Source organism: Sorex araneus, chromosome 2 (assembly GCF_027595985.1).
Source record: "Sorex araneus isolate mSorAra2 chromosome 2, mSorAra2.pri, whole genome shotgun sequence".
Classification (NCBI taxonomy): Eukaryota; Metazoa; Chordata; class Mammalia; order Eulipotyphla; family Soricidae; genus Sorex; species Sorex araneus.
The window spans coordinates 127,262,570-127,274,948 of record NC_073303.1 but is presented as its reverse complement, the minus strand read 5'-3'; the positions used below and the strand labels follow the sequence as shown (position 1 = coordinate 127,274,948).

At 50.9% G+C, this 12,379-nt stretch overlaps 1 protein-coding gene across 3 annotated transcripts in view; it reads left to right on the top strand.

The window, feature by feature from the left end:
* The first annotated feature begins 214 nt into the window (after window positions 1-214).
* Window positions 215-12,379, top strand: part of MTDH (metadherin) — a 44,756-nt gene continuing 32,591 nt past the window's right edge. For all 3 annotated transcript variants that reach the window (XM_055126233.1, XM_055126232.1, XM_055126231.1), the window contains exons 1-2: window positions 215-854; window positions 10,149-10,250. In XM_055126233.1, coding sequence (XP_054982208.1) covers window positions 474-854; window positions 10,149-10,250 — 483 coding nt within the window. In that variant the 5' untranslated portion in view covers window positions 215-473. The remainder of the gene's footprint in view (window positions 855-10,148; window positions 10,251-12,379) is intronic.

Below are 12,379 nucleotides of genomic sequence, written 5' to 3'. Positions count from 1 at the left end.
GCCCCGCCCCGACCCCGCCCGCCTACACCGCGCCTCGCCCCCGGCCACGCCTCATACACCGCGCCCCGCCCCCGGCCGCACCCACCTGCTCCGCACCCCGCCCCGATCGTGCCCGCGTGACCTGCGCCCCGCCCCGGCCCCGCCCGCCGGTCGCGCCCCGCCCCCGGGCTCGCCCACGTGACCCGCAGCCTCCCGCCCCCTGCCCCCCTCCCCGCGCGCGCGGCGTGGAGCGCGGCCCGAGCCGCCATTGTTCCGCCGCGGGAGGACGGCCGGCCCCGGCGCTGGCGCCCAGACGCCGCTTAGCGGCCGCCGCCGGAGACACTCCGTCCCGCCGCCCCCCTCCTCCTGGCTGCGGCCGAGCGAGGCCGACGCGGGCGCCCCGGGAGCCCCCCGAGCCGCGGCGGACGGCCGCGATGCGCCGGGCCTGAGGCGGCGTCCCCGCGCGGCCGCGTCACCCCGCGGGCGCAGCGAAGATGGCCGCGCCGAGCTGGCAGGAGCGGCTGGCCCAGCAGGCCGAGGAGGGCTCGGCGCGGCTGCGGGAGCTGCTGTCGCTCGGCCTGGGCTTCCTGCGCGCCGAGCTGGGCCTCGACCTGGGGCTGGAGCCGCGGCGCTACCCCGCCTGGGTCATCGTGCTGGCGGCGGGCGCGCTCGGGCTGCTGCTGCTCGTCCTGCTGGGCTACGGCTGGGCCGCGGCGTGCGCGGGCGCCCGCAGGAAGCGCCGGAGCCCCCCGCGCCGCCGGGAGGAGGCGGCCGCCGCGCCCCCCGCCGCCGCCGCCGACCTGGCCCTGCTGAAGACGCTGCGCGCCGACGAGCACAAGAGGAAGAGCCGCAGGAAGCTGCCCGAGAAGCCCAAGGTGAGGCGAGCGGGCTTGGCGGCGGGGGCACTTGGCGTTTGCGGGGTCCCCCCGCGCGCTGGAGGCGGGAGCGCGCGGCCCGGTGCGTGTGTGCGTGGGTGCGGGGAAGTTGCGGGGAACTGTGCGGCGGGGAGGGGGGTGGCGGGGCGCGAGCGGAGTCGGGGGCAGCCGCGCTTCCCGCTCGGTTGGGACGGTTGGGAGGGAAGTGGGGGCCCCGCCCCAGGGAGCCCGAGCGCCCGGCGGGACGATGACAGCGCAGATCCGTGTGGGCTCCCCGTGGCCCGGCGCACGTGCGGGCCCCGCCGAGCCCCGCGGCCCCTCGCGCCCGCCCGCCGCTTTGTCCCCGCCGTGGGCGCCCCTGCCCCGGGAGCGCGTCCTCTCGGCGGGCGGCGGCGGGGAGACGGTCCTTACTCGGGGGAGGGGGAGTCTGTGCTCGGGAAGGGGCTCGAAGAGGCCCTGAGTGGTCAGGTCCCCTCCCGCGGGTAGCCCAGGTGGGCACGATGCACGCGCCCAGGGGTCGGTGTGGAACCTGGCCCGGAGCCCTCGTTTGTTTATCGGAGCGCATCAGGAATGAGCAGAAAGCCGTGTTCTCCTAGAAATAGGACCGGCCCCTGAGATCAGGAAAGAACATGATTGGGGGGGGGGGGGGACGGACGGACGGACGGACGGACACGGAACCCAGTCTGATATAAGCCTGGTTCTGCGGAGAAGCAGGTTGTGCGAATTTCACATCCCTTTCTGGGACTTCTCGAATTTCAGATTGACTTGAGCCGGGGACAGGTGCTCGACGAGCCCATCCGAAGTGCATGCGTGGTACGCCTGGGATGACTCATCTGAAGGAGGCTTGTTCTGTGAAAAATACCCCTCAGTCCTGGGACCCAGCCCTCCTCCTCCTCCTTGTCTTTTGAGTTGGGGAAGAAGGGGAATGAGTAAGTGTAGGAATCCTTCGGGATGGCAAATGGCAAGAATAACCGAATGTTGACGCGTTAATTGGAGAAATTATTTTTGCCTACCCAAAGTAAAGATGCATTGGAGAAGTTCACCCGCATTTATAAAATTGCACCTTTTGGGATCTTTCTGACTGCAGCCTACAGTACGACATTAGACGTTACCTTGCACACGTGTCAAACCGTTTTCTTTATGATACGTGGGACCCACCAAGTTGGTTTCCTATCTGGTCATGAGGCATGACTGGGTCCAGAAACCACGCTGTAGGGCTTCCGGTGGGAGCTGCCATTACTTAGCACCTGCTTTGTGCTGTGCACTTGAAGAAAAGCAGGAAGCTGTTCAGAAATGAAAACCAGTGTAAAGGAGTATCATCCTTCTATGTCTCAGTTTGGGGAGATACCAAAGGAAAAGTTCAGGCTCTTCCCCAGTGCTGGTGCAGCTCAAGTGGGGTCTAGGTGGTTACCACCTTCAGCCCCTGTGCCGGGTCCTCCCCCCAAGGGGAGCTTTTGGGGAAAGATGGGCTCATAGCACAGTCCCACACAATCGGACAGTTTGGCTTAGGCAGCAGACAGTGGGAGAGGCTGAAGAAGCAGCAAAAGGCCAAAGGAGAAAAACTTAACTCCCCGTCCTTCTGTTGAGAATGGAGAGCGCAAACCTTGAGGGAGGCATTTGACCTTGTTCTGTTAGCTTACCTAGTTTGTAGATTAAAGATCTTAGGTTTGTGCTTTACCACTTGAATTACCTCCCAGACCCTAATCTTTGTTGGACTTAAACACGGCAGGATTCCTTAAAATGTAGTTCTTCACTCCATGCTGTATCATTGCTTTGAATGAAACTAACAACATTTGTAGATTTTTTTTTCCTTTTTGGGTGGACTGGAGTGATAGCACAGCGAGTAGGGTGTTTGCCTTATATGCAGCCGACCCAAGTTCGATTCCTCTGTCCCTCTCGGAGAGCCCGGCAAGCTATCGGGAATATCTCGCCCGCACATGAGCCTGGCAAGCTTCCTGTGGCATATTAGATATGCCAAAAACAGTAACAACGAGTCTCACAATGGTGACATTACTGGTGCCCACTTGAGCAAATCGATGAACAACAGGATGACAGTGATACAGTGCTTTTTGGGTCACACCCGGCAATACATAGGGGTTACTCCTGGCTCATGCACTCAGAAATTACTCCTGGCGGTGCTCAGGGGGACCATATGGGATGCTGGGAATCGAACCCTGGTTGGCTGCATGCAAGGCAAACGCCCTCCCTGCTGTGCTATCATTCCAGCCCCATTTGTAGATTCTTGAACTCAAAATTTTCTCTGGACTTGGGGTCCAGGGCCTTTTTATTTTGGCTCCCTGAGTAAATCCTTGCCTGTTCCTTTGAAAATTACCAAACAAATGAGGACCAGAAGATCTATAAGAAAAGATTTTTAAGTAGTTAAAGTTATAACTATTATGCCATTCTCACACATGGGAAAAAAATCAGTGGTTTAGAATATACTTATTTTGATTCATGTGGATTCAGTGATGAAAGCCACTGCGGTTTCTTTTAAAGGACATTTTGTATTTGCTTGAATTTTTAGTCCTTTTCATTACTTTTTTTTTCCTTAAAATTCCAGATTTGCAACATCAGTATTCAAGATTGGTTTCTGATACTGTTTTCATTTGTTGGACAGCTGGTGTTTGGCCTTTCGTTTTATTTATTTGTACTCAGGTCTTGCCTGGTGGTGCCCAGGAGCACCTATAGGCATACTCTTCAAGGGATGCTCCTGGTGCCACTGAGGGGACAGTGCTGGGCCCAAGAGCCAACCCATGCAGCTGACCCTTTGCCCCTGTATAAAGTACACTCATAAATTGGTCTGGTTTGTCTCCTCTGGTAATGTCTTGCCATCGGGTTTTTTTAGGTTAAGAATTGCATTTTGCTCCCCTGTTAAAATTAGGGTGATAAAGGCATGTTTTTCATTTGCCTTAGTTCTTGGCCTGGGGTGGGGAGGGAGGAAAGAAAAAGAAGGGGGGAGGGGAAGGCGGGCTGACAGTTCATTTTGGTGAATAAGTTTTTTGTGTGTTCCTGTATGGATTTTCTTTGGGGTTTTGTTGTGTTTGGAAGCCACACCCAACAGTGCTCAGAACTTCTTGGTTGTATACTCAGGGATCACTCTTCATGGGCTCAGGGAGACCAGATGTGGTGCAGAGGATCAACCCTGACCTGCCGTGTGCAAGGCAAGCACACCCTCCTGCTGTACTGTTGCTCCGTGTAGAGGGATTCTCATAGACTGCTGTGGTGCAGTTGTCCGTACCTGTATGCTCCATGAACAAGAGAATAAGGTTTTCTCTTTGCTAATACATAATGGTGCATATCATTGGTGCTCTATCGCATGTGTACTGTAACGAGAGCCCACCAGCGCATCTGTGTGACGGTATTTCTGGTCTTCATGCCTGAGAGGTAAACAGCATATAAGTCACCTTCTAATTTTCATAGTGGAACATGACTGTGTTTGCCTTACTTATATGAAATCTTGGGCTGGAGCTAGAGCACAGCGGGTAGGGTGTTTGCCTTACACATGGCTGACCCCGGTTCGATTCCTTCGTCCCTTTCGGAGAGCCCGTCAAGCTACCGAGAATATCCCACCCGCACGGCAGAGCCTGGCAAGCTACCCGTGGCATATTCAGTATGCCAAAAACAGTAACAAGTCTCACAGTGGAGACGTTACTGGTGCCGGCTCGAACAAATCGATAAGGAACGGATAATAGTGATACAGTGATATGAAATCTACAAAGTTTGTCTTTCTGTAGCCACTGGGTCATTCTGGTTGCATTTAATATCTGTGGTAGTCCTTATTTCTCTTCCGTTTCACTGCCACTGCCCTACTTTTGGGACCTTATTACCTTTCCTCCTAACTGGTTTCCCAGCTTCCAGTCTCTTTGTTGCCAGTCCTCTCTAGCCAAGGGTGCCAGTTAAACCTTTTAGATCTCAGCTCTGATCTCAGACCTGGGGCACTCAGAAGGAGTTCTGTCAAGGGATTGGAGATGGCACAGTGGTTGGAGAACATGCCTGGGTCTGGGTACCCCAGGGCCCTGGTGTTGACCAAGGGTCGCTGTGGAGCCCCTGCCTCCTGAGCACCACTTGGGAGCACCCTACCCACCTCCCTCACCAAAAAAATTTTTTTTGTCTTATTCATAGTGATTTTGGTGTATTATTCCAGGTGAAGGTGAAACACAACTTTTGGCTCTGGTAGTCTTTCTACTTTCTAATCACTCGCCCTTCATCTCAGCCTTGCTCTCCTACCCCAGGTCTTGCTTTCATTGTCCGATTAAAAAGATCTGAGTGATCGGTACTACCTACTAAAAATTTTATAGAAGCAGGATCTTGAATTTCAGAGAGGGTAAAAGATTTATTCAAGATCATAGAACAAAGTTGTTTAAAAGCAAGTTTTTAATTTCTCAGATAAAAATTCTGTTATATCTGTGGTCTCAGCATGCTCAATGGGATTATAATGTATGACAAGGACAAGAGAACAGTGTTCTAGGGAGTTATAACTTCATTGCTCTGGCAGTGGGTGGTGGTGTTCAGCCCACACTGAGGTGTGCCCAAGGCTTAATCCTGATTTTGTATTCAGGGATTGAACCCAGGTTAACCACAAATTTGTTTACAAGGCAAGGCCTGTGCTATTTCTCTGGGCATTCTTTATTGCTTTTATATGTATATGGGGGGACGGGGCACATCCAGCAGTGCCCAGGGGTAAATCCTGCCTCTGCAGTCAGGAATCACTCGTGGCAGGCTCTGGGGTGCTGGGATTGAACCTGGGTTAGCTGCGTGCAAGGCAAGTGCCTTTCCAGCTGTACTAGCTCTTCGACCCTTTTTAAATTTTAGGTCAGAAGTTTCTCTGGAAAATGTTAGTGACCTTTATAATAGCTCCAGAGTTTTGACTCCTGCTGTTCTATGGCAGGACTCCTTGCCTGGTGTTACTCTGCCGATGCAGGACACTGACTGGCCAGGTAGAAAGATCTTCGGCGTTAACCTAGTTATCAAGAGCAGCAATAAACACTCTGAATTCTTGGGTGGTGGGGATTGTTTTTTGAGGTCTCACCCATGGGTGCTCAGGGTTTACTCCTGGCTTTGCACTCAGGGGTCATTCCCGATGGGGTTCGGGGGACCAGACATGAGTTAGGCCGGCCAGCTGGAAGGCAAGTGCCATATCTGCTGTACCATCTCTCTGGCCCTGTTGACGCTTTCTGGGTCTTACCTGGCAGAGCTCAAATGCTGCTGGCTCCTGGGTTGGTGCTCGGGTGTCATAGTGGGGTACTGAAAACCGAACCAGGACCCCCCATTTGAAAAGTTCTTTTTTTTTTATTGTGCTTTGCATTGTTGATTAATGTGCTGAATTGGTATACATGACCAGGTTTCAGAGCTTTTTATTTCTTGTGTAGATCTCACGCGTGCACGGCCTCCACTTAACATGTAGTTTCCTTTCAGCAGTGCTGTTTCTAAACTGTTCGGCAGAATGCCATAGTGACAGAAGAGGTGGTCAGGCTCCAAGAAAGAAGTGCATGGGTGTTCTCACTTAGAGGCTAATTTCTTTACCCATCACACAGAGTATCTTGAAAGCTGGAGCTGTTGTTTGAAAACCTATCCCTAGCATAACTGGGCGGTCAGACAGGTACTGTGGATCAACCTTCTTCCTTGTGAGAGTGGCCTTGCACGTGCCCGGGCACCTGATGAGAAGACACTTTGGATTCCCTTCAGAGTTGTTTCTGGCCAACTGGTTAGAACGCATAAAGAGCTATTAATGAGGAAAATACTTTGGGGTATCTGTAGCCAGATCTTGAATTTATTTATTTATTTATTTTTTTTAAGAATTTAAGATTTGAGTTGCATTTATTGGTTTGTTTCTTGGGCCACACACACCCAGCTTTTCGAAGGGCTTACTCTTGGCTCTGCTCACAGGTGCTGCTGAGGGGACCATATGGAGAGCCAGTGACCTAACCCTCCCCAACCCCCCACTGGTGCTTTCAGAGCAAAGCGTCTTATCTGCTGTACTGTCGCTCTGTACCCAGAGGTTGAATTTTACAGTTGGTTACTGACTTAAGCCATAATTTGTGTTTAGTGTCTGTAGTTGATATGTGAACATTTGGCAGAGTTTGAGAAAAAGGCAAAAGTTGTGACTTAAAGACATTTTCTTTCTTGAGTTTGTGTCCCTGTTTTTCACAACCAAAACTGAGAGACTGCCCGGGACCAAGCCTAGAAGCAGTACCTGCGTGGCGCCCAGCACGGGGCTGCAGCATGATGCCTCTTGAATTTCCATAAGGTTTTCTAAGATCTGTTGTGTGTGTGTGTGTGTGTGTGTGTGTGTGTGTGTGTGTGTGTGTGTGTACATGCCTTCAGTGTGTTCCGTATAATTATCAACGGTCACCTGAGCATCACCATGTGTGGCCCCAGAAGCCAGAAATCTAGAGAGATAGTGCAGGGGGTGGGGTGCTGCCTTGTGTGCTACTTATACTTAACCTGGTTGGAATCCCTGAACACAGTGGATATGGCCAAAAGCCAAAAAAGAGAACCCACTGGAGTAAGCCCTCACTAAGACGCAGGGCCAGGGCTGTAGTTCAGGGGACTAGAGCACATGAAGAAGACCCAAATTTGATCCCTGGTGCCACATTGTCTCGAACACCGTGCTGGGAATGGCTTCTTTTTGATGAGGAGACAGACTGTAATTTCTGCATTCTAGTCTTTTTTTTTTTTTTTCAACTTTTCTTTCTTTCCTGTGCTCCCAGTTCTGGGGGTTGAACCCAGAGTCTTTGCATGTACTGGGCTCCATCCCTGTCCCTTGTCTTATGTTGTGGTGTGTGTTACTGTATACTGTCTTTCTCCTTAGTGTTCTAATAAGCTGCTTAGGCTGGAACTACTCCTACCTGTTTTAAGGGTCTATATATATCTTTGCCATGTTCATCATGTATCAAGGGAGTGAAGGAGTGAACTTTTCGTGATTTTCTTCAAAAATGTTGAATCTTCAAGCAGTATTTTAAAATACTTCTTGGGGCCAGAGCGATAGTACAGCAGGTAGGACATTTGCCATGCAATATTTGATTCCCGGAATCCCACATGGTCCTCCAAGCACCACCTGAGTGCAGAACTTCGAGTAACCCTGAATATCACACCCTGCGATACCTCAACATAAAAAATAAAGCTCCCTAACAGCATTACAGAACAGCCTTATTTGTGTTGCTATCCCAAAAGCATTTAGCGGGTAGTGCATGTGTTACTTCTGGGACCTCTTCACCTGGACTCCGAGTGTGCTCTGAGCAGACTGGTATGCAAAATGACACGAATGCTGGACCTTGGGGTTGAGGGTCTGGTCATCATAGCTTTGGAAAGGATGAAAAGGGCCAGGGGTGCTAAAGAATCACTCCTGGTGGGCTCAGGGGACCATTTGGGGTGCCAGAGATTGGGCTGGGTTGGCCATGTGTAAGGTAAGCACCCTACCTGCTGGCCCCGAGAAACTGTTTCTTGAGCAAGTACATAAGCTCTCACCTGTTCTCATGTGCTGTTTTGTGGAAGGGCTTGGGGATATCTCCCCCAGCAGTGCTTGGTGACCAGGCTGTGCTGTCCTCCAGCCGGGAGCTTCTGTGTGCCAAGTCTGCACCTCAGCCCTTGGAGCCAGCCCTTAGGCCCTCATTTCCTGTCACTTGTTGGTTGGGACTATACTCTGATAACCAGGGGGTTCCCTCAGCAGTGAGGTGGGGTCACCACTGTCCTGGGGATGAACCTGAGCCCATGATTTGCGCAGCCCAGTGAGCTCTCCGGCCCCTTAATAAACTCATGTAATGGGGGCTGGAGTGATAACACAGCGGGTAGGGCATTTGCCTTGCACTGCTGACGCGGGTTTGATTCCCAGCATCCTATGTGGTCCCCCAGCAGAGCCAGGAGTAACCCCTGTGCATTGCTGGGCGTGACCCCAAAAAATAAAAAAATAAACTCATGTAAGACATGGACATGTTTTCTTCATATCAAAAATGGTGTGATCAAGGGTTAAGTCGAGGAAAATGTTTATAAACCACAGTGATTAAATATGAGTTAGGGGGCTAGAGCAATAGTAGAGCTGGTAGGGCGTTTGCCTTGCACGGGACTGACCTGGATTCAATCCCTGGCATACCATATGGTTCCCCAGGCACCACCAGGAGTAACCCTGAGCATCACTGGATACACACACACACACACACACACACACACACACACACACACACACACACACACACACACACACACACACACACACGCAGATATATATCTGTGTGTATGTGTGTGTGTGAGTTAGAATGTCAAGTTCATCTAATCCCCAAACCTGAGTCTTTGTAGTCTCCATTTCTAAGTAGTTTCTGTTTGGTTTTGGCCAGGGGGGCCACACCCTGCAGTACTCAGGGCTTACTCCTGGCTCTGCTCCCAGGGATCACTCTTAGTAGGGGTTGGGAGACCATATGGGGTGCCACACATTCAACCCAAGTTGACCACATGTAAAGCAAGTGCTTTATCAGCTGGACTATCTCTCTCATGCCCGCCCCCCCATCTTTTAATTAGGGCATGTGGTCCAGCCCTTTGAACTGTCTCTGTCCTCTTTGATTGTACCAAATGTAGAAAGAATTAAATTACAAAAAGGCTGATCTTTTTCCTTCTTCCTTTATTTCTGTTTGTGTTTGCCCTGAGGGACCCTTACCAGCAATGTCCAGGGACTCGGGAACTGCTCGAAGCAGTCGCCATGGTACTTGGCCTGGCTGTTGCCTGATAGCACAGTGCTCAGGGAGTCGGGGCTGCTGGGGTCATGTGGTGCTGGGGTGGAACTGGAGGCCTAGGGCACAGAGGATGTCCGCTCCAGCCAGGTTGAGGCATCTCCTGATCTTGTTTAGTTGAGGAGGCAATTTGATATTAGCCTGTTTGGTAAGCACTAGAAATAAAACACTTGAAACTAATATGTTGAGGTGGGGAAGATGGTCATTGGACTGGAACACATGCTTTGCATGTGGTAGTCCCATGTTCAGTGATGCCTAAACATCACCAACAACCATCTCCCCCCAAAAAATGACAAAACATATGAAGAAAATATGCAAACACCAACAGAAAGCCAAACAAGGGGTTCAGACTAAATGCCAGATTTGGGATTCCCAGGCCGAAGTCTACTCATGAGCACCTTTCGGTGCAGCAAGTGGGTGCTGGCCTCCCAGCCACCTACACAGCCTCAGTCACCCAGACCCTGCCAGGAGTCAGCCCTGAGCACAGCCCAGTGTGGACCACAATGGCAAAAAAGCAACAACTTTGGATTTGATTTGCCCAAGATTGATGACACTGATTTTTGTTGTTGTGCAGCCAAATGGACGGACTGTTGAAGTGGCTGAGGAAGAAGTTGTTCGAACTCCTCGAAGTGTAACAGCAAAACAACCAGTGGAGACGGACAAGAAAAATGAAAAGGTAAGTTTGGAAACATAGAAATTATATGTAACATTCTAAATAGAGGGACATAAAAATTACACTTTTCTAAACAAGAGAGAGAAAGTACTTTGGGTAAAAGCGCTTGCATTGCACACAGCCAGCCAGCTGGGTCCCCTGAGCCCTGCCTGGAGTCGGTCCTTAGACCCGGAAAAAAAAACAAAGTAAGAACTTAAAATTCGCTTTTGATTTACAAAATCACACATGTACCTTCACTTAAGTGAAACATTGATCTAGGTGGTGAAACTTTTTTGTTTTTTTTCTGGGGCAACCCTGAATTAAGCGTTGGGGGTCACTCTTGGTAATGCCCAGGGGACCCTGCACTATTGGCCGTGGACCTCCTGCAAGCTTTGCCTGTACGCAGCCTGTTGCTCTCTCCTGCCCCCTAGCTGGCAAAAGTGGAATTAAGTTTTTGTTACTAGTTGTGTGGTTATTTGTGTCTGGGGGGGCCACACTAGGGGACAGCTAGGATTTATTCCTGGCTCTGAGCTCAGATTCAGTGGTGGAATCGAACCTGAGTCGGCCATGTGCAGGACAAATGCCCCCTACCCACTGTACTGTTGCTTCAGCTTCTGTTACTGCTTTTAAAGGGCCGTTTCATCGAGTATCGTAAACATTGCCATGGCATTAATAATATATGCTTTAATAATAAATATTAATTGTGCTGAAACCAGTTTACTTATGACTAAACATCTTTTATATGAGTAGGGTTCCAGATCCATAATATGCATTTTATTTATCGACAGAAAACCAGTTTACTTATGACTAAACATCTTTTATATGTGCTACAGAACCTTAGCTTTACCCTAGCCTTACAGGAAAACAAGAGGTCAAAGAAGCGATATGCGGAATTAACTCATACTGTATTGTACTTCGTTAATAATTCTTCTGCTGAATTATAATCATCAAAGTAGTGTTCTGATGGTGTATTGTAATCATCAAAGCAGTGGTCTAATGGTGTAACCTGATGTTGTAATCCCCTGCTTATTGCTATTTCCTTGGAGAAACAATATATAAGCACAGCTTTGCAGAATAAAGTTGCAGCAGTTCACCAGCTTATAGTGTGGCTGTCTGTCATTCCCTCGCCGATTCCTGACTTTTCCTGATTCCTTCGACCCTGGTCCCCAGTGGTCGGTGGTCTCCACTGGGTGGTCTGCGGCAATATGAGTAGGGTTCCAGATCCATAATATGCATTTTATTTATCGACAGAGTTGCTCCCTCCATTAGTGCGCTTCTGGCGAACAGAGTAGGCCAGGGGAAGTGCTCAAAGGACCGGCGTGCGTGTGGATTTGATCCCTGACACCACGTGCTCCCCTGAGTACCACAGGGTTTTACTTGACCCCTAAACAATAACAATAACAAAAAAACAACTTAGTAAAATCATCCTGTGGGACTTAGGAGCTAGCTGAAAGGCCGGAGCCTGCACACGCGGCGCCCCGAGTTTCGTCCCAGCAGACCGCCTCTTGGCCTCTGTGTGGCAGTTGCTCACCAGGCTTTCCCCTCAGCCCCTCTTCAGAGACTCACCCTCTTTAAAGGAAAGTGACAGGCCAGACTTCACAAAAGCAAATGTGTTACACTCAGGTCATTAGCAAAATAAAAGTCTCATAGCCATGTTATCTAAGCTACAGTTTTAAAAAAACAAAAACACTTTAAGGAGCTAGAGAAATAGTACAGTGAGTAGGGTGCTTGCCTTGCATGTGGCCAGCTTGAGTTCAGTCCCCAGAACACCATATAGTCCCCCCAAACACCACGAGGAGTGACCCCTAAGCATCGCCGGGTATGGCCCAAACCTCCCTCCTCACCCCTCCCCCCCACCCACGCACCAAAAAGGCGGAGGGGGGGGGATCTAAGGACCAGAGCTATCATAATGCAATAAAACACTTGACTGGCACGTGGGCAGCCCAGGTTTGATCCCTGGCACTCCATGAGTATGGCCTCTGAGCCCCACCAGGAGTAAGCCGCGCTGCTGAATATGGCCCCCTCCCCCGACACTCTTTTGGGGGTGGGGGGCACATCTGATGGTGTACAAACCTTACTCCTGGCTCTGCTGGATCAGCTGCATGTGTGCCAGGGCAAGTGTCTTACCCTCTGTACTATCACTCTGGCACCAG